The sequence below is a fragment of the Arvicola amphibius genome, chromosome 17, assembly GCF_903992535.2.
Source record: "Arvicola amphibius chromosome 17, mArvAmp1.2, whole genome shotgun sequence".
Taxonomy (NCBI): Eukaryota; Metazoa; Chordata; class Mammalia; order Rodentia; family Cricetidae; genus Arvicola; species Arvicola amphibius.
The window spans coordinates 5,445,469-5,473,283 of NC_052063.2; the positions used below are offsets into that span (position 1 = coordinate 5,445,469).

Below are 27,815 nucleotides of genomic sequence, written 5' to 3' on the forward strand. Positions count from 1 at the left end.
GTCTTTTAATGGAGATCTTAATCCATTAACATGTAAGGTAATTATCCCAGGTTAGGTCTTGCTTTAGCCATTTTATGACTTGTTTTACAATGTTATCAGATACTGTAGATTATGGTTGATAGTATTTGTGATTGACACAATATAGTCATGTTTTAAGTTAATTTTCAAATAAGGTCACTATAAAACTTCTAATTTGATCATATCGCCCTGATCGACATTTGTAAATTTGTTCTAACATAAATAATATTTTATAATTTATTATATATATTATATCATATAATTTATTATATATTATACCAACATCATGCTTCCCACTTTTTTATAGTATGGCGAAATATCTGGTTCACATCCATATGACAGAATAAAAAGAGATTTTATAGCCTTCATCTTCCTCTCTTGTTGGTCTACTTAGTGTGCACGCATGATTTTGACATTCCAATAGGTTATTAGTGGAGCAAAACACAGCTGAAACGGGAGAAAGAGACAGATGATGGCCCCCTTTGCCCCTCTTTGGAGCTAATTGTCAAGACACCGAATAAAACACAAATCAATGAATGTATCTTAATCAATCATCCAGAGGCATCAGCATGCTTGGGTTCAGATAACTTGGTAAATACAGATTCTATTTTTTAAGCACATACAAAAGTAAATACACATCAAAGGATCTTAGAAATAAGCATCATGTATAAATGTGCTTCTTCCATGGAGATCAGACAAACTCAGCACAAGGTCAGGAATAGGATGTGTTATTCAAAATAACTGCACAAAGTTTCAAATAAAAATAAAAAACAATCTCTTCCTCAAGGTTTTTATAGTCAGTTAATAAAAAGGGTTAAAAATTAACATCTAAATCTTGTGGGCTTTTTTTTTTTCTTATTTCGAAAGGCCATTCTGGCCAAAAATTTAAGTAGCCCAAACCAATTTAGAGAGCTGTTAAAAAATTACTGTATTCCTGGATAACAAAAATATCTTAAATTGAGTATTTTCAAAAGTCAATAGAGAATTTAGTTTTTCAACGCTCTCGGCTCAGTCATTAGCTGGCCATCCGTTATGCTGCGATTGTTTCCGAAGGACTTAAATTATTATGTTTTTATATTCTGATGAAAACTCTTCCAAACTACATTACACACTTGGCTACTCTCATAATGGAACTCACGAAGCTTCAGGGCAAACGGCAGGAGTGTAAAATGTGATGCGGGGATACGGGGATGGGAAACAGAGCCGAGGAGGGTAGGGCAATTGGCCGCTGAATAAGAGAGCCTTGGATGTGGCTTCTTGCCGAGTTCTTGTGCGCGGTTTCTCTTTTCTTTCTTCCCCTTGCTATGCGGTGCCACTACCGGTCTCACCAGTAGTTTTTGCTCGGTAATCTTATGCTATCTTAGTTTTAGACTGTCTGGAAAATAAGAATACCAAGAGTGTTCTCACTGCACCTAAAATGGAAACATACCCCGAAGGGATTCCTCTGACCCACACACTTTAAGAGTGTGGGTTTCATTAGGATGAAACTTTGTTAGAAAATGTATCAGTAGATTCATGGCTCCTATCTCACCACGCAGCAGGTGTTTTTGTAATGTTAGCAGCTGGATATTCTGCCCACTCCACACACCCTCTTTTCCATTTCGGTTTACTTCATCTTTTCTTGGCTGTCTTTTGAAGTAGAGATGACTAGACCCTGCTTTCTAGCTGCAGGAAGTATTATTTCTTTGACAAGGGCCCCTGCTCCATACATGGGGACAAACACAATGTGCATGTAGATCCAAGTGCACACAGTCCTTTATTTCTTAGGGAGATACATAAATCAGATTGTGATTATTCATTATAATTAGTGCTGGGGAAAGGCCCCAGGGCCTTATGTAAGTTCAATGTCCACTCCACTAACTTGTTACATCCCTAGCTTGACATTATATTATCATTATTTTGAGACAGGGTACCGTGTAGCTGACCTCAAACTCATTCAAACATAGTTGAGCCTGGTCTTAAACTCCCAATCCTGCCCCTGGCTCCCAAGTGTTGAGATTACAGATGTTGCCACCACATCCAGTGACATTCCAGGGACTGTGTCAGCAAGCACTCTGCTGGCTAAGCTACACCTCCAACTAAATTAAGATTTTCATAACCACTGTAAGGAAAAGACATTCGTTGAGAATACAGTAGCAAACATTCGTTCACTGCACCCCACGAAGACACAGACACTTTTAAAGCTCTACTGTGTGGTTACAATGAATCGCCCCCCTCACATGTTTCCCGCAATTAGCATGGGAACCAAGCTAGAGAACACAGAGCACCGAGGATGGCCAAGTATCTATTCTCGGTCTCCATAGGACGAAACAGCCACAAAATCATTGCTCCAAACAATTAGCAATTATTTTTCAACCATTTCTGATTTTGAAACATCAGTTTCTACACTAGGCACTCCCTGAGATCTAAAAATCACTGGCAAAGAGTAATCCGCAATTTATTAACTCAGTGATTACTGGTTCACTTGGTAATCATAGCTAAGGTTGTTTATTATGGGGCAGTCGCATTCTCTTGGGGATTCCACAGCGGTTATCGGTTATGGAACTCAGATATTTTTAAGAGCTCCCTTACTAGGTGTGATTTTTTTTTTCACTTTTTAAAAGAGAGTTTTAACTGAAACAACCGATACAGAATTTTATCACTTTCTCCCCTCCTTTTCCTCTCCAGGCTCCCCCCAATACTCTTTCTGGAATTTCTCCCATGAACCCCCATTCTCAAGTTGATAGGCTCTTTTCCTGTATTATTGTTATACACAGATACATACATATATATTATATATGCATATATGCATATGGACAAATACATGTAGAGCCAACCTGCTGATTCTGACTTTGCTCATGACAACCTAAAATGTATACCTGTGTGGTAGCGGGATGGTGTTACGTGGCCTTTGGAAAGTCCTAGTCCACTGGTAAATATGTTAGCATTTCAGCATGAGTCATAATAAGGTTGCAGTTAGAATGAGCATGAATGGGGCTGGAGAGATGGCTCAGTGGTTAAGAGCACTGACTGCTCTTCCGGAGGTCCTACTTTCCAGCAACCACATGGTGGCTCACAACCATCTGTAATGAGATCTGGTGCCCTCTTCTGGCCTGGAGGCATACATGGAAGCTGAACACTGTGTACATAATAAATAAATAAATCTTAAAAAAAAGAATGAGCATGAATGGAACAATAACGAGTTGGAATCTAATTCATGCCTGACGCCGTGCTCAATACACACATTATCTCAATTATTTCCTACTCTAAACCTCGAAGGTCAGTGTTTTATGCCCATTTGACCTCAAAGCCTGACCTTGTTGCTGTTATTTTTGTTGTTGTACAAATGACAGTAATTTACTGAATTCCTGCTATGTGCCATGTGCTTCCCCAGACACTAGTGCATAATAACAGTAAAAATAAGCCAAAGAGAGAAAGGGCTCTGCTCTTGTGGACCTACACTCGGAGGAGAAGACATTAAATAAAACCAGGAGTATAACAGAGGGTGATACATTGTATAGAGAAAAATAAAGCAGGCATAGAGGTAGGGAGCCATCGGATGGATGTCAGGGGCAAGTTACAATCTGAAACATAGTGACGGGAAGCCTTATTAAAGAAGTAATAGTTAAAGACCAGAGGAAGGTGAGAACATATGCTACGCAGATCCTGGGGAAAAGATAGGAAGGAGGCCAGAACACTCGAATTTTTACTTTGAGCTACTGGACTTGTAAACCTTTAGAGGAGTCACGTGACTGACCTGCAGGCAACGGTCCATGTGGTTTATGCATTGAACCAAGATTGAAGTGAGCTGGTGCAGGGATTAGGAGACCAGTTAGACAGAGACAACCCGGAGTAGAGATGCTGGGGACTTGGCCAGGGATGTGTGGAAAGTAGCCTAATTTTACCTTTGAACTTTGACCCTCCAGCCTTGCCTTGTTCGTGTGTGAAATTCCAGATGTATGACACCACATCTGGTGTAGGTACATATTGGTGGGGAGAGAAACAGATGCATGAAGGATACGCTAGCTCTATTTTAATCTGAACAGCTGTAAGAGAGAGGCTTTGGGACCAGCTGATCCTCAAGGGAAAATGGGGAGCTGTATTTGAAAGAAGAATGGGAGAGCAGGGCCTTCCAAGTTGGTTCAGCACTAAAGGCACTTGGGTCCAAGTCTAATTACCTTAGACACATCCTTGGTATTCACATGGAAGAAGGAAACAGCCAACGTGGTCCACAAGCATTCTGTATTCTGCATGTGCCTGCATAAGCATCCACACACACATGCACATACGCATGCATGCACACACACAAACAAATATAACAAAAGAGATTTTAAGATGGAAGTGTTGGAGACTGCCTGGGAGGCCATTTCCCATGCAAGTTTGATGTTCAGAGGAGAGGTCTGGCCTGAAATACACGACTGCAGCAAGTCTGAGAGCAACACGAGCAGCGTGTATGCATGCATCCGCCCGACATTTTCCTCAGGTGGTTATCTCGAAGGATGTGTCGGATCCTGGAGGCTCCATGATGCTCTGAATGAAGGACAGAGGCCGACACTGCTGAGCTAGATTCCAGCCTCTGAGCCGGACTGTCTAAACACACTCTTAGGTGTCACCCAAGGGAAAGTCGGTGCTGTCCGACAGAATAAACAAGGGAACTGAGGTTCCGGGAGGTGGGTGCCTGGTGTAGATGGTCCTGGAGCCTGGGTTTGAATCGAGTCTTTTAAAGAGCCAGACCTACACATCTAGTGACCAGTGCCTCATCACAGACCTTCTGCCTTGAGGTCAGTCTTTTCAGTAACAGACGAAAACCATCACAGCAGCACACCAGCGCCCCCGCCCCCACCCCTTTGGCTCGCCACCTCACCATGGCTCACTCACCACGTTCAGCAGCATAATGATGCAAAAGTTGATGCACACGGCAGTCCCTGTGGTTGCCACCTGAGAGTTATTCCTGATTAGTGCCCACTTAAAGGCGGCAAAAGTGCTGACAGTCACCACCCGGTAAATGACGATGCCGAACACGGCCGCGATCACCACGCAGATCTAGAAGGAAGACGGAGGAAAAAGCCAGTGAGACCTCCATGCCAGGTTTCAGGAAGCAGATTTGTGTTCTGATGAAGAGAGAAAGCCAAGTGATGGTGATTCTGCTTCCAGGGTGCCCCCGTGAGAACGTACGCTTTCCCCATGCAAGTTTGGTGTTCAGAATACTTTCTCTATCTGGATTTTCCGACAGAGTAGAACAACCACACAGCTTGAACGCTGAAGATCTGCTCAAGGCTTTGAAAGCATAATAATCGAGTGGTCAGACCAACACATAATTATTAGAGAATTATACTATGCTTCCGATTGCAATAGTTTGTTTCCTGTTCTTATTATCATGAGATGTAAGCAGAGTCCTCCTTGTATTCTGTAAGATTTTTCAACCCACAGGGCACATTCTCTCTACTCTCTGGGGACCCTGGATATTTGCTTCTTTCTAAAAAAAAAAAAAAACCAAAGCAACTTATCTTCTTTCTTATTTGATGTGTGTGTGTGTTTATGTGTATGTGTGTAGGGTCATGAATGTCATGGTGCAGAGGACAACTTAGGGGCTAGTTCTCTCCTTCCACCAAGTGGGTTCCAGATATCAGAGTCAGAAAGTCGAGCTTGATGGCTGACACCTTCATCTGCAGAGCCATCACGACAACCCACGGATATTTGCTCATGGCTTCAACTGAGTTAAGCATTTTCAATCTTCAAGACTATTTCCTTTGTCTACAACACCATCCACCCAACTCCTGCCCAATGTGTACGCACTCCTATACACAGGGAACTCCCCCAACCCCACCCCTTTTCACGCCTAAGCACCGGAGTGTTGTTGCTAGAGCATGGCACATGCGCTAAATGGGTGCATCCTCTTTTGGGGCACTCCTGATGATTTCTAACGTTTTGTCAAATCATGGTCAATTTCTCCCACTAGAAAACAAGACCCAGAAGGCAGGGACAGTATCTGTATACTCCTTTTATGTGTCCCTGAGTAAACTAAGGATGTGACAGACACATAGTATCTTACTATTGGATACAAGCATAGACTGACCTGTATACTCTGTTACTAATGATGTGACAGACACATAGTATCTTACAATTGGATACAAACACAAACTGAAGCATCTTTTGTTGGAGATTCATGATACTTTGGAATAGTTTGTGGCATGTTTATATTTTATAATAGTTTATATTACAAATATAATAACTATCTTCTATTTTTATAAGATAATAGAATATGAGACTCCACACAGTTTTGGAACTTTCATTCAGTGATTCCTAATAGAGGTTTAATTACCTAAAGCTGGGGTTTAAATCCAATGCCTGAAGTAAATATCCAGTGATTTGCAGATTCCTTTCCTTACAATGTTTTTTGTATAAACTTCATTTCTGGTCACTTCTGGTGTGAAATACACACAAAAAACTGTAGCACGAACCTTGGCTAGGACTGGAAAGGATGCTAGGAACATAGTAATAGTTAAACAAGTATCTGAGTCGTGGTGCTAATGATCGGGAGACAGATGAAGTCTGCACTGAATGTCATACATGGCAGGGCTATGAAGGCAGGACAAGCCTCTGGATTTAGAGCCAGAGGACAGGGCCGAGTTCTAGCTGTGCTACTAGGCACTAGTGTGACTTCTGCACAGCTTCAGCTTCCTGGGCTTTAGGGTCCGTGGCTGTAGAACAGGAAAACCTAAACTACGTATCTAGATCTTATATGAGAAATAAGGCAGTAAGTACACACGTGTGTGTGTGGATGGTAAAGCGTGACAGTATTGCTTAGAAGTGGTACCCAAACAAGGATGTGGGTTTGGGTCTTTCTATGCAATTAGCTTCTTTCAACTCTATTTCTTCACGGGTTAAAGGAGGAGACTGTCTTGGTTTGGGGAAGCGTTCCCATATATGCTGTCTCACATTTTTAGCTCATTTCAATAGAGCACAGTGGGACATGGCAAGAGGGAGGAATAGGACATTAGTGTGGGCGTCTGAACACTCACTTATGGGATGACCCTAGGCAAACCTGTAATTTTTTGGAATCTTAGCTGCTTCATCTGTCACACGGCAATAACAATGTCATTCACGACACCAAATGCATCAATCAGGATTAAATAGCATCCTGTGTAAAAGCGTTTTATACAATCGTGCAAACACCTGGCATGATTACTGTTGCTATGTTAGAAGTTTGTACCGTCTAAAAACTAAAGAGATTTTTTTAAAAAAGTTTCAAACCATGAAGAATATTCCTGATGCAGAAACGATGAGTCTGCTGCATTTATCAGTAAATGCTTGGTAAGGTTCTGGCTTTCCAGAAATGGGGTTCATCCGCTCTTTCTTGGAATACTTGGCTTCAAACTGGGGGCGTATTTCTTCCTGAAAGGCAAGCAGACACACCTGTATGTTTTGAGGAGATTTCACAATAAAAAGCGTTCTTTTTACCCCACCATAAAATGGAATCTGTAGCTATCACACCAATCAGCCAGTCAATGCAGTAGGCTTGGAGACACAGCCTTAAACATTTGGAAATTGATTCCTTGAATAACAACCCTTAATACATCGATCAAGAGTCATTATCATAAAAAAACCAATGTAACTTAGAGTAATAGTTACATTTTTCTGTTACCTTGCTAAATTCTCCCTGAAGGAGTGATGTTTAAAACTGACCGCCTGTTCTATACTCAGTGTTTTGGACCAGCCAGAGATTGTCATTTTTATCATCAGGCAATGGTGTGCACAGAAGAATGAAGGCGTCTTTTGAATAGGCAAATGTTCAACATCTATTTTGTGACTTAGACTGGCAGTGTATCATTCCTAGCCTTCTTGATAAACCCTGAAACAGTTTTTATTTTTGTGTGCCCAGGTTTAGGTGACTGAAATCCACAGCGAATCTACATTTAATAAGCTCATGCACCTTTAACCAATAGACGCTACATGTATTCTTAATTGCTTAAACACCTTCCAAGTGTGGCTGTATCAAGGCTCCTTCAATCCCAAGCCAAGCTGAGGCTTTTGTTTCATTTAGCGGAGCCTTATTCCAGTGTGACCAGTTTTCAAGTAGAAAGCAATTGTGGGATTAGGAAAGATAATCAGAGAGAACGTACTAGAGCGTTGCTGGTTAATTAAGTACACGCTCTTCTCGAGTGAACTGGGCAACGACGGAAAATGAGCTAGAAGAGAAGGGCTGGAGACGAAGTCCACGCAGACAGCGCGTGCTCAGATGAAAACAGAAGGCAAAGGAGATGGAAGCGCGTTACTGCACATGGAGGGCAGACCTAGGTGGAGAATAGCCGTGCTCTGCAGGAGACATGTTTACAGATACGCTCAGCCTGCCTTTTCTTTATTTCAGGCAGTGAAGTTTGAGGATGCAGAGACAGAGACGCTTCTGTTTGCTCCGCAAGCTCTCAGCTTCTCAGGATACAGATGGACGAGCTGCTGCCCATGGACCCGTGTCCACCTGAGTATTGCCTCCACGCCCAGGAGACCATTTTCTCAAGAATGTTGATGACACATGAGTGTGGCTGTCTTTCAGAATAGTAAGAATTACTGACAAACCCCAGTGTCAAGTATCAAAGTTCCTTGGTGGATAGCTTAAATAGACAGAACAAAACAAAAATGAAAGAAGCAAAAAAAAAAAAATGAGCCTAGGATATTTATGTAAATAAGAAAATCTGTCAAAATTATCTCCTTTGTCAAGCCAACCACAGGGCCAACAATGTCACAATTTGTGCTTCTAAAACCTTCTGTTAATTGAAAGAAACACATACATGGTCCTCTAGGAAAGAAAACGCCCATTGTAGCTATAATGACACTGTAATTTTTACATTATGTGACTCACAGGCACACAGACACAGCAAGGCTCTGGTGATTTGGATTCTGAGAGCTAAGAGAACACAAGGGTTAGGGAAAAATGGGTGAGGCCCAGATAAAGCAGGGTCCAGCGGAAGGGTGTGGGAAGTGAGTATGGTATGAACAAATGGGTCGAGAAAAGGGGACCAGAATTAGGCACAAATGAGGAAAGAACACAATATACTGACTTAGAAGGGGGAGTGGGGACCAAGGTGGTTGGGAAGTTAAATTAAGTCCCCAGAGGCTGAGCTTGCCCTCGTTGGCGGCTTGGTCTACAGATGACCCTGCATTCACCCATACTAAGTTGGCTACCCAAAGCACTTCTTCTCAGCACTTGGCCCTTGATGTAACTCTGAACTTGTGCATGTCTGGGGGCTGCTGTGGGTCCTGAGTTCACAGACACATTTATTTCCTCAAACCGTTCTCTAGTGAGGTTTATTTCAAATACCCAGTGCTAATAAACAAAAAACGCCTTCTACTCAAGTCAGGAAAACGGATGATAAGTCAGGATGGTCCTCCTGAATCCCGTGTGTCTCTGCCTATTGGAGAAGCGTCTCTCGCCTCACGGATTCTCATTCAGTACCATGTCAGAATGGAGCCCAAGCACATGGCTTGGATGGTGGTATTGCCAAATGATGCCAGACTCCCCCACCTCCTGCCTCATGGGAAAATCCCATTATGTAACCCAGGCTGGCCTTGACTTGAGGTCTTCCTGCCTCAACCTCCCAGATGCTAGGATCACAGACATATCACCGGGACTTTCTTTATGCAACTTGAAGCACCTTTCAAATACACTTATTAAAGTCACTTTTGGGATAAGGTGACTTCCATCATTCAGCGGAAGATGACATCTCAGGGATTTCATTTTATGGGGGTTTGTGCTGTTAAGATATCCTGAGGTAAGCGGTACAGACCTCCTCCTCCTCCCAGTCTATCAGATCCCAGTCGTAAGCAATCACTGCTCGACGTCTTTTCCAAAATTCCAGGAAAACGGTAGCTGGAACAAACGGAGAACAAAGGTAGCAACACTGTTTAAATGAATAACGAAGGCAATGCAGACAATGGCGGTGGCTTGGAGCTTTTTGTTGTTTTATTTTTGAAATTAGAATTTTTAATTCGATGCTACTTAATCAGGAGAAATCTTGAGAATTACTAAACTTGAGCCAAATATAATGAAAATTAGAGATTTTGCATGGAATTAAATTAAGATGGCTTGCAGGTCGAGGCAGAGCAGATTTAACATAGACAGAGTCCTTGGAATAAATAATACAAGAAATTTTCCTGCCAATATCTTGTCTACTGATATGGTATTTATTTATATTTTAAATATAAAAGGTATCTAGGAATAGTGAAACAACCCAAAACCTCAGCATACATTGGATGGGCAGTAATTTCTTATTACCAAATTCTCTTCAGAGAAAAGTATAAAATATCTTAACCATATTTAGATATATGCAAATATATTTGTACTTAATATAAATATTCTAGCCAGACACAGTTGTACATGCCATTGATCCCAGCACACAGAAGGCAGAGGTAGGCAGATCTCTGTGAGTTCAAGGCCAACCTGGTGTTCATAGTGAGGTCCAGGACAGCCAGAGATACACAGAGAACCCTATCTCAAAATCATAAAATAAAATAAAAATCCTTTCGCTCTAAGGATATTGAAGTGTGACTGAAGAACATGTAGTTGTGACTCTTCCATCTTTTTCCACCAATTAATTCCAAATAATATCAAAGTTTGAAACTAACTGTGCTTCTCTTTTGTCTGGTGAAATGTACGACTTCCCCTCACACTGACTGAATGAGCTTCACAGGAAGGATTATCAGCTCTTCTCTGAGATATATTCCCTGTGCACAGGGAAGAATTGTTGCTGGGAACGTGTTTGCTTAACTGCTCTCCGTACGTAGGGTGGTCCACCAGACCGGAATGGTCACTTACGCAGGAGAGAAATTACCCCCATTTATGCTACAGAAAGATGTTAGATCTTTGTATTGGAATGGTGTGGTCATGTCTTAATGGATGTAGACACTTTACTATGGGGAAAAGGAGTAAGTTTCATGCCTCTGTTGGGACTCTACTCTGAAGGCATGAAGACATAACCCTTAGAATCTTAGAACATTCTCAAGCTATTCACCTAAAACTTTATTAATTTTACTTATAAAAGGGTTTTGCATTCCCCCCTCCTTTCTACGCTCATCCCTACTTTGTACTATTACCTAATCTTCCCACACTGAGGTTCACCAGAGGCAGTAACCTCAATCCCAAATAGCGATCCTTTTGTGACATTAAAAGACACATTAGGAAAAATGAGATATCTTCCCTCTTAGCTCAGGTAGGAATGGGGTAGGGCATATGTAAATTAGTACACAAATACAGTAACCTCTTGTCTGTGGGGCATACATCGCAACACCTCCCCAGACGCCTGAGACTATGTATGGTCCTAAAGGCGTGTATTCTGTGCTGTTTACTATTTGGCCTTATTGCGGATATTAGCAACCCCCACACTCACTGTTTCTTGTTAAGCAGAGAATTTCCACATTTTTACTTCAGGAAGAATTTTATAACATTTCTCTGGCACGTACACGCGAACAACATTGGCATTCTTGAGCTCCGGGTTCATTAAGACCATCCCGAGAACAGCAACTCCAACGCCAGCCCTGTCATACTTTGACACTCAACCTGGCAACTGAGATGGCTTCTCAGAGTAACTAGTAGATGGGTAGCATATACAGTGTGGATACCCTGGATGGGGGCCGAAGCAGCCCGGGTCCTGGAAAGACGGAGGTGGGCTATGTACGATTTCATTATGCTGTTCAGAACAGTGCATAATTTAAAACATAACTTATTTCTGGAATTTTATACCTAATATTATTTAGTTGACCAGAAGTTACTTAAAATAGAAAGAAAGCAAAGAAAACCAAAATTACAGCTAAGGTGCTATTAAGCCAGAACACTCTTTAGCTTAGAATCATATGCAGTTGAGCAGAGTTCATAAGGGACATTAATGGTGAGGGTATACACTACACTTTATTATTTTCTGAAGTAGAACAGTCTTTGTCAACTTCAAATAAATGTGCAGCAGGATGTTATAATTTCTACCAAAGCCACTTATTATGTTAATTTATTGAGATCAGACAAGGCCATAATCCATGTGATCATGAAGAACAGGCTTCCTTTGGGACTGAAGTCTTAGAAAGAAGTAGATAATGCCTTCCCCAGGCTCTCTTTCGTTTCAGGTTTCCAGGATGAAGAGAGAAGGTGGAGTCCTCTGATAGAAGAAACCTAGTCCTTCATCTGAACAGAAACAAAGACTGCCTACTTAGGTGTTGGGGTTTGTGGATGAAAGCTGATTTGGGTTTCTTTTTGGAAAATACAGCCAATGGCTAAATTCTCCAAGCAGGAAGAAAGGAGCCACTGAGTGGCTGCCCTATCTCGCGTAGGCACCTAGCGATGCTCGGCAGAAAGACTCTCCCCTTAGAGTGTCTCTTAATTTCCACTGTGCACTCTATAACATCACGCAGCCAGGAGATGATAGAGCCGGAAGTCGGTCCTGATTCATCATCTGTGTTTTAATTACTAGGTTACACTTTAACTACAGCTTCTATTGAAATGACAAGACCCTAAAAGAAAAAGAAAGTCTAAAAGTTTTCCAAATATTTTTGGGTTCTGCCCTGAAACAGTTGCCAGGGTGATGTTCTGTAGGTTCTGTAGGGAACCTGGGTTTGCTTGTGTCCTCCATGCAGATCCCTAATCTTCCAGAGGGCCTAGAAAACCCACACTTATCCTACAATCTGCAAGGATACAATGTTGCATTTCTTTTTCTTTTTTTGCCTACTGATAATATAATGGGTTTTTAAAAGGCCCAGTTTGACTCTTTTTCTTTAATAATTCCAAACCGGTGTGGGACTGTTTGTGATTTACGCCTTCACACCTAAATGCCCGTGAACTGACGAAATGGTAACGAGAATGTGATACATACACATAATGCACTACTCTGTTCTTTGGCAGTAGAGAAAAATTAAATAATTAAAAATCTCAGTAAATGGATGGAGTTAGAATGTATTATATATATGTGAGGTAACCCAGACTTGGAAAGACAAACACTACGTGGTTTCCCTTATCTGTGGTCCCTAGCGTCAAATCTTCAAGCGTAAATGTAGATCTCACCCCTAATCAAAGAAGCCCCGCTTTGCAGCAATGGGAGACCATTACCAACGGTCTACAGCTTGTCAAAAGGCAACAAACAACCGATTGCAGGGGTGCACAGCCTCAACTGGTAAAATCGCAAATGTGATCCCCACCCTGAAGGCTCAGGGAGCCTGGTGAAAGAAAGGGGCAGGATGATCACAAGAGACAATGCACCAGGGAGTCAATGTGAGACCGTGTCTCCTAGAAACGACAGGGAAGCTACACACATGAAGCCTCAACAATATGTCAGCCTAACCAAGACCTGAGCCAATATACAATGACAATATACATACTAACACGGGAGGGGGAAGTCTCATGTGGCTCCATTCCTTGACCAAGAGCTACAGGCAATTAACTTGCTGAAAGAAGAAAAGAACCGTCCCCAGGGGTGAGTTATTAATAATCTGTTATCCAATACCAAGCGATCAGCCCTGAAAAATACATATGTAACACTGATGAGTTAGCAGGTTGTATTTATATATTGGTATGTATATATAAGCAATAATTATAATATATAAAAAGAATAAATACAAGATATTAAAGAGTTCATGAATTGAGTGGGGAGCAAAGATATATGGAAGGAGTTGGAAAGAGAAGGGGTAATAATATATAATGATATCATATTTTAATTAAGATGAGAGCTGAAAAGGAAGTCATGAGATTGGGAGGAGGGTTGGGGCAGTGGGGTGGATCTGGAAGAGTTACAGGGAGGAGTGGGGATAAAAATGATCCAAGTACAGTGTAAACATGTATGAAATTATCCAAGAATTAATAAAATGCAAATGTGAAACAGAATCCGTTGCAAACATAAAAACGCTTCTATCAGAATAAAGAACTCACATGACAGAAAGAAGACAAATGGCCCAATAACAAATGAGCAACCAATTTGCAATGAGCAAACACTTCACTGGACAACTATGTAGGTTACAAAAAAAGTTCAGGAACAGATGCTCAACATCCTACTCACCGGGAACACACAAATCAGAGCTACAGTGTACTGTATGTCCATCCTTGAAAATGGCTGCTATTATAAAGACCATTAATTCTCAGCGCCTGTGCGCATGTGGCATGGCTGGTAACTTTCACGGAATGCTGACAAGATGACAACTATGTATGTCGCTTGTCATAGGATCCTGTCATACCACCTGCAATTATGTGTCCAAAGAAATACGAATGCAAAGACTTTCAGGAAAGCATGAAAAAGTGGGAAAGCCAGCAATTCATTCATTCCTGATAGTTCAAACCTGAGCTGGCGCCAGTGCCTATTAACTGGGCAGCATACAAACAGACTCGAGTCTAACCAGGCAGTGGGACAAACACGATCCTGAGCTATGAAGGAACAAACTACTGATCTATGCTGGAACAGAAATGAATCTCAGTAGCTTTAAGTGCAGTGAAAGAAACCAGACACCAAACACTGTGTGTTGATTCTCTTTGAATGTAATATGGTATGGGCAAAGGCGCACTGGGAAGCAGGGGTGAGGGTGTCAATGGACTGACTGTAAAGCCAGCAGAAAACTCCAGGATTAGAAAGTGTCTCGCCATCATTATGCTGATGGTTACTACGCTATACATCACAGACGTAAGCTGTCAAATTGCCCATGGAAAATTGCTGAATTTTGTTGGATGAGAAGCTCCCATGGTTCCAGCACCCCCAGCAAACCACCATTGATAATGTCCCCCTATTTCTTCCTGTCCACATTAGTATTTAGACTCATACTTTATTTGTAACCTGTACTATAATTAACAACTCACGATGTACTGGGAGTCTCTTGAGAGTAGAGACATCGTTTTTATTACCTACCTCTGTGGTTTCCTTTCTCTTGGAGGGAAGCTCATTAAGACACAGGATGTTTACAAGGAAGGTGAAACATTTCATCCTACACCAGTGGTTCTCAACTTTCCTAAAGCTGCAACCCTTTATTACAGTTCCTCACATTGTGGCGACTCCAGCCATAAAATTATTTTCATTGCTACTTCACGGCATAACTGTTTGCTACTGTTACGATCCTAACGTAAACATCTGTGTCTTAGGCGGCTCCTATGAAAGGGTCTTTTGATCTCAAAGGGCTCACAGCCCGCAGGTTGAGAAGCACTCTACAGGGAAGTTGAGAAAGTACACAAAACATGGGTTTAGGAAGTCCCTGAAACTGACCAGATTCACTAGGCCTTTCCTATCCCAAACATGTAACCAATAAGAGACACTACAGATGAGCCAAGTTGCCTGGGAGACTCTGAGACTCTGAGCCAAGCTGTTAGGAAAATGCTCAGACTAGCCAAGGTACCCAGAAGAAACAGAACAGTTGAGCTGTCTGGGAAAAGCTCAGACCAACTGAACTGCTACGGAGGACAGTCTTCAACCTGTGCAGCCACCTTCAGGTAGTACAGGTGAGCTGTCACCCATGCGTGGGTGGGCTCTGGCGATGCAGCTTTGCGTCACATGCCTTAGCCATGTTTATGTAAATAACCCCAATAAAACTCATAGATTCACCAAGATGGACTTTGGTGGTACCCGAACTTTGGTCTGTTGTCAGTTCCCTACTTGGGGTGAGTAGAAATTAGTTCGTATCTCCCCAGGGATCGTATCAGCCAACAGCACCCAGTGTCCTGTGACAGGGAGTGTAATGTCTGCTATTAATCAAGATCTTAATTGGTGGGCCCTATGGAGGAGACGTGGAAACAGCTCTAGAATAGGACAGACAATATCTGGCTTAAACTTCAGACCCCATGTCTTATTAGCTACGCATAGTCTTGAGTAAGCCATGTAGTTTCTCTGGGCCTCTAAGTCCTTTCCATTACAGAACAGAAACAGTGATTCATTCTGATGGTTTATGAGAAAGGGAGAAATTGTCCTATATGCACATATCCACACACAGTGGGTTCTTGTCATTATACGCCTCTTCTTTTTGGTCTATACAATATTAATTTACCTAATTAATTGTTAATGTGTTTTTAATTAATTATGGGACAATATTGTTTTTGTTGGACATGTAGATAATAAGATCACAGAAGATGAAATTAGACAGTCTCCAGAAACAAAAGGCCAGTTCCAATAACATGAATTAAAGATGAGGTAGATCTCCTTTGCTAATCCTTTACAAAATTGTACAAAGTCTTTCATTCTGCACAAAGGATCCACCATCTTCTCATTTTGACTGGAGGGCTTATGGTGCCCAAGTGGTCACCTCATTGTTTGTTTGCTGGGAGTAAGTTTTAAGACAACATTGAAAATAAAAAAAAAATAAATAAGGGGCAAAAAAAAAAGAGGACTTAGCAATGAAGACCAGAGGGAAATAATCTACTTCCCGACAGGTCTATGCCAACATCTATTTCCCTAACGATTCTTCTTTTGTCTCTAGGGAGAGAAGCTAATTTAGTTCATGATTATCCTATCCCTCCATTCCTTGTAACAAAAGGAGCACAGAGGAAAGAACCACGTTATACCTTTAGTCCAGAGAGTCCCGGGTTCACGGGGTAACCTGAAGATCGTCATGGAGCCCTACTGCCATACACATGGGAACATCAGTAAAACTAACATGTGAGCCCGGGGCGGGGACCGTGCTACCCACTGGCTCCAGAAGGAGTCTTATTGTTTAGCCAGTGAACAATAAAGCAAACGTGGTGATAAGCACATCTACCCGAAGGTCCCGCAGATCACTCTGCTCTCATCAGCGTGTGTCTTAGCAATGATTTGGAAAACAGAGTGCGTGTGTTTTCTTCAGGGCTGTAACGCGTCAATCCTGAGATATGATCCTGACAGGATTAGCTCCATTTGGAAGCGATGTGCCTCTACATAACATCACCGTCCCAAAGCGGCAAAACGGGGAGGTTCAGGATGAACATTATGGTTTGTCATCCGAAGGCTGGGAGCTCCAAAGCCAAAGCAGCTGCTTACAAATGGCACCCATGCCTAGCCCAAAGCTGAGGAGCTACGGCTGCCCACGTCAGCTGTCGGCTTTGCTTTGTGCTGGCATCTACTTCAGCTTCCTCGGCTATTATATGAGCATAGTGATAGTGGCTTTCTTGAAGGTTGGGGTGGGGATTAAATGAGATATATACAATGACTATAACAGTGTGTAGCAATAACCATATACTACTAGTATAACATTATTTTTGGCTGTCCTAGATCACTGCAAAAGACATGCCTTTATGCAAAGAAATACCTGGGATGGTAGATTCTTGCTCAAACCAGCACACTTCTGGGAATAACATAGGACTTAAGCAATAAGTTGTCCATCAAGATGAAGCAATTTAGAGCGTGAATTACCCAAGGTTTTCTTTGCCTAGAGTCACCCTAAAATGTTCCTCTGTGCCCAAAATGTCTTATTGACAATCTATCAGACTCATATTGCATATATTCCAAAGCCCAGAGCTGTCAACTCCATGCTCCATCACCAAGCAGTCAAGCCAGGCAACAGGACCATCAATGAAACTGATTTGTCCTTCACAGGACAGGACAACAGTAGCATTATTAGGGAAGAGGTGACAAATTCTACCATCCAGACAAAGGGCATTGTACCAAAATCTCACTTTGGTATAACCTCAGGGGTTCAGTTGTAGGAGGATAAAACTTATCTCACTCAAAAGATCTAGCAATGGGGACCTGAAATTGGAGAAATAGTGAAGTGGATATGAGAGGTTTGTATTGAATTCTTCCTGACTGACACCAGGAGACTACTCTACAGCTGTTCTTCACTTACCCCAGACGGCCATGAACACAGCAAAGAACACAGTAGCTCCGTTGTCAAAAAGGTGGGTCACCTGGAAATGACAGAATCCATTCAGCTGGTTTCTCAGGAACAACACGCTGCTCTTTTTAGAGGGGCATGAAGGTAGTCATGGTGATGCGGTGAGCTCTGTAAGGGCTCTTTGGTGAATATTCCCCCTGACAATGAGTAAGAAGGGGGTGGGTGTCTTCTGACTGTGACATTCAGACACGGGGAAAAGAGCGTGTTCCCTTTACCTCGGGATCATGCAACCCCAACAGCGCTTCTTAGAATTCCACTTTGCATGCCTTAAAAACTCTTACACATCTATATAGATTTGGATATAACTATATTTAGGAATAGGAAGGTGCTTTTGCTATTGACTGATAGGCTCTTAACTCCCCAAACACTGTTTCTAATGTCTCATTTGTTCATTTCAAAAACAAAGCTATTTGGCTCCTATAGTTTCGAGCAAACATTCTGTGGGTTACTTTGTATTTCAGCATCATAGATGCAAGAGACAAGAACTGTTACGGAGTTCACTCTCACACTCAGGAGAGCCTGAGGCAGTCACTGCATTTGCTCACGCACTTCCTATAACCCCAAGACAGTTAACGCTACCTTTTCACCAGAATGCCATCTAAAGTTCGACTCTTACTGCCAAACGGCCACACTTGTTTCCACCTCCAGTCGAAATCCCACCAAAGTCCATGGCAAACTTATGACTGATGGATACAGAAAGCGTAGCTTTTGGGGTATGTTTCCCTAGCAAAGGATACTTTACTGTTCCTGGGGAATATGCCCACCGACAGGTGTTTTCTTGCCGTATCATAGTGTCAGCGATTTTGTATTTTTCCAAAAGCTTATGCTCTCTCTTTCTTTGAATGTAGGAGAGACGGGCGGCATCCAAACACTAACTGTGACGCCAGCATCTCAATCCCATTCCTTTCCTCTGTCGGATGGAACGCTGGCCACCCAGTACCACATAATCCTAACAGTTCTAGGAGTAGACGGTGGGTCCAGGCTCTGTATCTGAGTATCTGGTGAACGTGCTAGCTGGTAACATGAGGGGAGGTTCTCGGTGGAATTGTGGCTGTCATTCTGGGCTGCCCAGGTCATTCCCACCCACACAACAGATGTCTCTCATGCTGCTTCCAAGGAGTACATGGATCAGTAGGACCCAGAAGAGTGCTTTCTTGGGACAGGATATATCAACATTTGAGGAGACAGCTTTCTGCATGGTTATGAGCCTCAGTCAGAACAGGCAAGAAAAGGACTTCTGGTTCCTAGCAAAATGCTAGTCTAACTCATCTGATGGTCCCCTTGGCCAAGTCCCACCAAATAAAAGCAAGAGAACAGGCTCCAAATACAAACAAAGACCTCAAGATATTCCAAGGGACACTGGTGGTGGTCCCAAACCGATCTGTGTGGGGCGTGTGTATGTGTGGGCATGCGTGAGTGTGCATTTACATGTTGCATGTATGTGTGAGGGCCTAAGATCAATCCCAGGGGTCTTCCTTGATTATTCTTCACATTATATATTGAGGTGGGTCTCTCAGTCAAGCCCAGAGTTTCTGGCCCAGCTAACATAGCTCATTTAGGGGATTCCCAGTCTCTGTCTCTGACATGCTGGGATTACAGGCAGGGTGTCACATCCACCTGGCTTTATGTGGCCCTAGGGAGCTGAGGTCCTCGCACTGGCAAGTGCTTTACCTCCTCACCTATCTCCCTGGCCCAGCAGAAACTTTCTGCAGGAGCACAGACTCTACAACAACAGAACAAAAACTGCAACGGTTTTTCAGTGATGGGGATGAAGCCCAGAGCCTCCTACAGGCCAGGCAAATGCACTGCCACTGTTTTATCCCCAGGGCAAAGGCCAAGAATTTAAAATAAGCACAAACAGGATCCTTAGGGAAAAAGGGAGAAGACAGAAGCCTGGAGCACAGCGTCTTCCCATCACAGGAAGTGAACCTGTCTGTAGAATGACAGTGTGCACAAGTGTATTGGAAAGACACCGGGGATCTGGAGGGTGCCAGTTTTAGCTGGGAGTTACTTTGTAAATTTATTTTTGCTGTTGTTGTTAATTTTTTTCCCCAGAAAACAATAAGTTTGTCAGCATCTCCCTGCTTAGGTCAGTTGGAGGTAGATTTCAGACTCTTGTGCTTGCCAAGGGCAAGGGTACTGTATCATCAAATGAATGAGCAGAGCAGCTGCTGCCTGGGTTGGATCTACTCTCTAGATACAAGACCTACAAACTCCTGACAGAAGTTTCTAACAAGTGCCTCCAGAGGAAGCCTGTTGAACTCGGATTCTGTCATTCTTGACTCTAGTCTGAAGTTTTAGGGAAGACCGAATGCAAAATTCAGTCTAAACATCACACAGTTCAGTAGGTCCTGGTGGTAAAGAAGAAGTGTTGTGTGTTCTGGTAAAATAAGGCCCATGGTCATCAGGCTTACTGCCCTATGGGTAAGGATGAACAGGTTTTAGCTTTCCGAGTTCAATGGTAATAACAACACCTGTCTTGAAATTGACATGCAGACTGGAAATAACAATGCTACCCAGCAATTATGGAAGTAACCTAACATTGCAATCAGGGTTATTTCAGATTTCTGACAGAATTACTGCCAACAGAAGCTCTTAAGGAATCTGAGTCCTCCGAACTATTCTCAATGGTTACTGGGAGGAATTATGAAGGAATTCCTAGAAAGGGAGTTTTACCCAAGCAACTCTTCACATTAGAAGTCCTTTTATAAGCCACAAACACACGGGACACCAAACAAAGACGAAACCGTAAAAATCTGATGGTGTCCAAAAGCAGGCTTTGGAAACACAAATCATCTCACGACTTTTCAACAAAATCGCACTGCTGGCAGAGTTCTTGATTTCTGAACTATACATTCCCCAGGTTGCTCTGCTTCATCTGTCCCCTACAGCCTCAGTCTAAGGGTCCTCTAAAGATAGGGACAGGCGCTGCATCTTCTCCGGTCTCTTGCGACATAGGCTCAGAGCCCAGATCTTTTTAGACTCCCAGCTGACTGCTGCAGCTTGGGCTCCGCCCATACAACTCAGCACCTGCAGGGCTGTAGCCATTATGGATGGGTGGGCCATGGGCTGCCTATTAAGTTCTCTTGTCCTAAGTGAACAAAACGGGACAAAGCCAACAGAGTCATTAGACAGATGCAGGCTGCTGTCATCACAGATGCGTGATAAAATCTGCCAACCCCTTTTATAGCCAGAATCTAGGCAAACATGTAGGCGGCGGATCTTAGGAAAGCCTACCTCGACCTGACCTGAACTCTAGCTTTTGTTTGAAATTATGATACTGCCCTGAAGTTAAAAAAATCCTCTAGGAATTTCATAAATGTATCTTTTTTTTTTTAAAAGTAGGACATACCATGAGAAACGGGCATGCGATTGCACACAACAGAAATCACAGTGTTGTGTCCTAAGTGTTTTTTTTTCAAAGCACTCTTCACTTAGCAGGGTGTGTCATGGAATGGGGCAGAAAGGACTGGCACTTAACTCTGTTTAAGAATGACCAGCTTAGTCCCAGAAAGGCAACACCTGTGCAGGGTCAATGGGCAGGTAGCTGAGCTGGATTTGATTAATGGCAATAATAATAAAGAAAGTTAAATAGCCACAACTATTATTTACTGAAAATTTTACTGTTTTTTGGTTTGTTTGTTTTTTTTAAAGGCAAACTAAAGTTGTTTTTATTTTTTTTTCTTGTAATTTTTATGTGCATTGATGTTTTGCCTGCCTTTATGCCTGGGTGAGGATGCCAGATCCCCAGGAACTGGAGTTACAGACACTTGTGAGCTGCCATGTGGGTGCTGGGAATTGAATCCAAGCCCTCTGGAAGAGCAGCAAATGCTCTTAGCCGCTGAGCCATCTTTCTAACTAAGATCTTACTGTTTGGCATATCCGTTTTGTAGATGAAAAGAGTCTCAGGACCATAGAGTTTAAACAACTTGCTCTTGGCAAACACGTGGAAGAGGAGGAGAGTCAAACTCAGAACCTGCATGGAGCAAAGGTCTTCAAGAATTATGCATGGGTGCTAGGTTCCCGCTTAGTCACGGGATGTCCAGAGCAGGGGTCTTGGCTATTTCCTCTGCTATGGATCTCTTCGGCAGTCTGGTAAAAGCCGTACATCTATGATGGGTAATACTGAGTGGTCAATTTGACAGGATCTGGAATCCGTTAGAAGACAACAGGCCTCTGGCCAGGCCAAGCCTGTGAGGGATTATCTTGATTGGATAACTGATGTGGAGAACTGTATCCTGAACGTGGGCAGCCCCGTTCCCTGGGCTTGGGTCTTGTACTGTATAAGCAAGAGGAAGCTGGCTACACAGAGACTCATCCTCCCATGCTTCCTGACTGCAGCTGCAGCGTGCTTCCTGCTCCTGCCACCATGTCTTCCTGGCCATGCTGGATGCCACCTTGCAATCATGAGCCAAAAATCATCTCTTCCCCTGATAAGTGCTTTTTGTCAGAGAATTTTGTCACAGCAGCAGGGAAAGAAATTAAGACAGTGTTTAATCTGGGAGTAATCTTTTAATATGTAAAAGACAGAATCCCTTGCTTCCCAGCCTTTTGACTAAGATCATGTGTAAAAATAAAATCTGCTGGGTCACAAGAACAAAACGACACAGAACATATTGATGCTCACCAGAATTTATGCCATGAGAGACCTGGGCCCCACATGTAACCAGCAATAAATACAAACCACACAAAGAACAACAAAAGCACAGACTGAACTTCCCCTGACTCCAACAAGGTGCATTAGGCCACGGTGCAGCATCTCTGGCTGGTGCCTGGAGATGCATCTTTTAGACACACTGCATTGAAAAGGTTATTTGCAATGGAATGCTGAGTGCTTACAATTCCCATCATACAGCACAATGTGGGGTTCAAATGTGGGAAATACCAGAGGCGTACAGCTACCCAGTGTTCCGCAGGAAAGCCTATATTAAATTCTATCCCGCCTACAATGTCGCCTGTTGAGACTTACCTTGGCGTAGACACAGCTGTCTGACAGCCTCATGAAGGGACAATATTTGTCACATACAGGACACATGATGATATCGGTCGCTTGGCAGACTTCTTTACTGAAAAAGAGAACAGAGGAGGACGGCCTCTTGATGACACAGAATTCTGTTCTTCCTCTGAAATATTGCTAGAGCATCCAACCCATAAATAAGACTCAATACACTCATTTTATGCCCCCAGAAGCTTCTCAGTCTTTTCTGATATTAATATAAACAGCCCCTGCATGTATTAATATTGTGATTAAAAGGTTACTATCACATTGCTTATAAATAAGCTTTATTTACATACTAATATATTAAACTTGGGGAAATACATTGTTTATACCCTAAACTGTACCAAAAGAGTCCTTTACACATTTTACCATGGGAAGCAATTTCATATTGAATTATGAAAACAGAAAGATCCTCCAAAAGCTTGCCTTTGTTTCTATGTGCATGAAAAAAAATCAATAAACTGGAGGAATAACTAAAGATTTTAATCCTTGGAGAAAATTGAGTATTATTAAAAATGTCACAGAAAGTAAAATATTTCTGTAGGCAGGAGGCAAAAAAAATCACTCATTCTTAAAAGGAAGATTATTGTTTAAGATCACTGCAGTCTAGTTCTGCAATAAAATGTCTATGAATATCTGAAGCCATATTCTGCTGAGGAAACCAAGGGACTGATTGCCATCTAGGAAATGATCACTCAATGGGCATTACCAATCTGGCGAAGGGTCTTCATTGTTTAGGAACAGAGAGATTCCTTGTAGAAACAGAGAATTCATGAAAAAAAGAATTGCAAGCTTCTATTCCGCACCAGCAGGTCCCAGCCTTAAGACAGGGAAAGACTCAGAAAGGGAACGACTGGTAGCTGCTGGATGGACTGAGCTGTCCATGGGTGTGTGACTGCTCATACATCTGTCTGGAGTTGTAACTTCCACTTTCATGGTAGCAAAGGACCAAAGCTGTGAGGACAAGGGACATAGGGGACCTAGAGAAGCTTTTCACATTCCCACCAGAGACTGAGAAAGAAGTGAGAAACTACGCCACCTCAAAGTGCAAACTGCCAAAGCAAGCTTCCCCATGGGTTTCCCGTACCTGACTTGGCAGTGATCCAGAGTGGTGACTCCATACAGGAAGACAAACAACCCGATGAAGGCTGCGGGGAAGAGCATGCCTGTGTACCAGCCAAGCCAGGCAAAGTACAGCCCGATCTTCTCTCCAAAATACCGCCTGTTTGGGACACAAAAACCTTGAAACCACAGTGATGTGTGAAGTTCAGGGTTATAACATTTGGCTCAGGTAAGTCACTTAGCAGTGATTTTCCTGAGCAAACAGACGAGGAAAACTAAGGGAAGAAACAGCTATCTGGTCAACCCAAAGCTCTGAGGTGAACACACTCCTACATTACTTTATACCAAGGGAGTAGAATTACCCCGCCCCTAAAAGGACATTGCTATATACCAGTTTACTCTGAAAATACAGAATGGACTGGGAGGAGTCAAAGCGGGGAAGGGAGCCAGGAAAGGGACGTCTATCCTTGCCAACCAAGAAGATAACGAACAAGGGCAGCCTAAGTGGCAGGAGAGGCCTGAGGATGTGAGAACGCGGCCAGAACCAAGAGATAAAGAGAAAGCAGCATCTACGGGATGAGTAAAATTCAAGACAGATGTTCTCCAGATGCTCCATGATTCATTCTACTCAAGTCGTGGTAGACAAAGTCAAGGCCACCAGCCACCAGCTCCGCCTCACTTATGTGGACACCCTGACCCCACATTCAGTCTTTCCATTCATCTGAACTGTTACCAATCTTATAAATTCTCTCACACATTTTATCTAATTACTCACAGCCTGGTAATTTTTTTCTACTTGTTTCCAATACTCAGGGCCTTTTTCCCACTCAGGAAACTGAGTTTCTCAACTCCAGAGACTGTGGACTGGCTATAAAACTCCAATCATAACGCCGTTCTCATGGAGCTGGTTTACTCTAGCAAGGCTCCCTAATTTCTCATCAGTGTAATTGGGTAATTAAAGGGGCAGAGACTGCAAAGAAAACTGGCTTTTATTTCCTCCTCTGCTCCCTTGTTTACCACCACTGCATCTGGTCAAAGGAAAATGATCCCATCTCTAGAAGTACTTTTCCCTCACATGGGTCATCTGTGTCATCATTTGGGACCCACAGAGAAGGGGGTGTAATTTATCAATTGCTTGATCTACGCTGAACAGGAAGCAGTGACTGTGGTAGGAAGAACAACTACTTGGGGAGATGGAATATAAATTGAGTTATCTTTTCATTATTCCTTTCTGAGTTTATATGTTTTTTATTATATGGTTATTGTTTTTTTTATAGGGCCCCAATGTAAATGAACCTATCTAGCTAGTCTAAAGAATTAGATATGGCTCGAGGAATTCATGGTTGTGGGTTGCTATCACTCAACCTTAAAAAAATAGTCTTTAAATAAATAATGAGCTGGTATTGCACAATACTGCCACAACACTTTGGACAGGTCTAGACAATAGAAAGCAACAACAAAATTATAAATACACCGTTCTCACAAGCTTACAGCTGATTCATTTGTACCTACAAATTAAAACAGTCTTTAAATATTATTAGAATAAGATTAGAATAAATTAATCTCAAAACACCTTGGAATAAGAGTTCCTTGTCTGTATATTTGCATCAGTCATTGAATAATTGTTTCCCTAAATGCTTGCAATCAGCAGTGTTTCATTTTAAACCTGCAGTTCTTGAATTTTGAAATATTTGCACATAGTGAGGCATCTTTAGGAAAGGACCTACGTCTAAACACATTTTTCTTTTCTATCTGTAGTCATGTATGTTTACTCTGCCTCTGTATTGCTTGGCCTATCACAGGGGATCGGGCATGGAATGTTCCCCTTGTCATGTCATATCAGTGATCAGAAAGTTAGGATTAGAGAAGCAATTTTAGATTTTTGGATCAGAGCCAGTCAACTCTGGGAACTAATATTCTAGATCATCACTAATATATTTAATCATATTCCCTCTCTACAGGGTGACCTCCTCCTCAGGAGTCTTGTGGGAGGCCTAACCCATCACCGCTGCCCCTTCCATGGCCTCTCCCTGAGGTCCATTTGGTAGAAGCATCACCCTCAACAGAGTGAGGGTGGGGGTTTACCAAGAACAGCCAACGTCCTCTGAGAGGTTATCCCCCGGAAAAACCAAGTCAGAGCATGAGCTGAATGGGTCATTCCTCAAGTAAATTTCCTCCAGGTGTCAGTATGCCCTCATTAGTGCTCTGTTTATATGTGCAGTGAGTTAAACACTTACCTTACAAGATCCAAAGGCTGGTATTTATACCACACGCCCCAGGAAGCCCAGCACTCATAGAGGAGATGTCGGTGGTTCACTGCTCCGTGGGTTTTAATGGAGTTTTTACTTCTGTAACTTCCCTGGGATAAGAACAGCACTGCTGGTGAGTGACACACAGCCACGAGGAACCAGACAGTGACACCCGTGTCTTCAGGTAGCAGTGATAAGAGGGGGCGACAGCAGCTCGCTCTCTAGGATGGGGAGGCACTTCCTCTTTACTCCGTTACTTTGGATTGGTCTTGCTGCCCAGGTCAGCAAGCAAGGAGCATGTGCTTGTGAGAATCGGGGGGGGGGGGGCGGGGGGCAATGCCCAGGCTCAGTTCTGCTGCTTCCTCACCAGGAGATCATGCACAAACCTCCTCAAGTCTGAGCCCTACTTTGCTAATTCATCAGGAAACTGATACTATCCACCTCAATGTGCTTCTTCCACGGTCAGAACAGACAGTCCGGCTCAGAAGCCATGGCCAGGGCTGTTTAGATGGTACTCCGCTTCTTTCCTGATGAGGTTCAATAAGAGGCCACAACTGTGGTCTTGTCATGTCGACTCACAAACATGGAAATCCTAGAATGTAAAAGCTGGACACCACCTTTGGATCCTAATAATTCAAAGCTCCATGCAACCTCTCCACAGATGTGAGGCCAGACGTTCATGGTAATGCCAGTTTCACAAACAGAAAAGGATACCTCTGGAGGGAAACCAATTCACAGTAGCCTCGAAATCCTTCCTTAATAGAACTGTGCTGGGCCTAAGCGGGATTGTTTCAGCTTTAACCGCCAATCCAGTGTGTGACCTAGGGGAGGGTCAGCCTCTCTCTAACAAAGGTAGCAATAGCTTCTCACTCAGCTTCTGAAGGTTATTTTGAGGTGAGATAGCGTTCATCAAGTTCAGTTGAAAGGCAAAAGAACCATGGCTCCATTACTGTGATCTGTCAGTTCTCTTCCCAGAGAGCCAGGACTGTGCTAAGACTGAAAAGTGCAGGGGAGGACTATGGTGACAGCAGGGCTGACTAGCTACATCTCTTCACGCACTCTCATGCCTGCTCACCCCCGGCCATGCACAGGCACGGAGTTGGGACATGGGTGGGGGTACACAGTGCCACTGGCAATGCTAAGAACCACAGGAAGCGACGGATGCTTTGGGTGAATAGTAATGACCAGAATCAGGAGCCCGTGCCTCCAGAAAACCATTGTAGCAAAACTTTGGCTTGCCATTCCGTCAACGTCTCCTGGCAAGTTGTGAAGAAGATCACAGATTATGGCTTCTAGTTTGTTTAATAACCAAATTATGGCAAACCTTTGATATACCCCGGATGTTAAAAATCAACTTGTTAAAGAAATTTAACGTGTCAGAAACAATATATGTTTGGGAGAAACTTGTCATTCATTCGGCAGCCTCCAAAGTATGTTGGTAAATGTCCCCCCAATTCCCCACTGGTCTGTCAGGCTCGAGAGGGCAGAAGATGTGGTGTTTGTCTATATGCATACAGTGACCCACAGTCTGAGTTCAGCCCCATTTATGGAATGACAATTTCTCAATGACCATGAAGGTTATATTCCTGTAAACTTAGGGATAGATCCTGGGTTAAACAATCCAAGATCCATTAGGAAATTCAAGGGAAGGACCATCACAGTTATACTTAGGAAAGCCATTACAAATGATTTATTAAAGT

General features: G+C 42.8%; 1 protein-coding gene across 1 annotated transcript in view; it reads right to left on the bottom strand.

Moving 5' to 3' along the window:
* Positions 1–27,815, bottom strand: part of Ano4 (anoctamin 4) — a 150,037-nt gene that overhangs the window by 29,875 nt on the left and 92,347 nt on the right. Inside the window, exons 11-17 of the mRNA XM_042054263.1 lie at positions 26,104–26,225; positions 23,892–24,026; positions 22,775–22,871; positions 17,758–17,818; positions 9,780–9,862; positions 7,252–7,392; positions 4,876–5,040 (exon numbers count right to left, since the gene is read on the bottom strand). Of these exons, the coding sequence (XP_041910197.1) occupies positions 4,876–5,040; positions 7,252–7,392; positions 9,780–9,862; positions 17,758–17,818; positions 22,775–22,871; positions 23,892–24,026; positions 26,104–26,225 (804 nt within the window). The remainder of the gene's footprint in view (positions 1–4,875; positions 5,041–7,251; positions 7,393–9,779; positions 9,863–17,757; positions 17,819–22,774; positions 22,872–23,891; positions 24,027–26,103; positions 26,226–27,815) is intronic.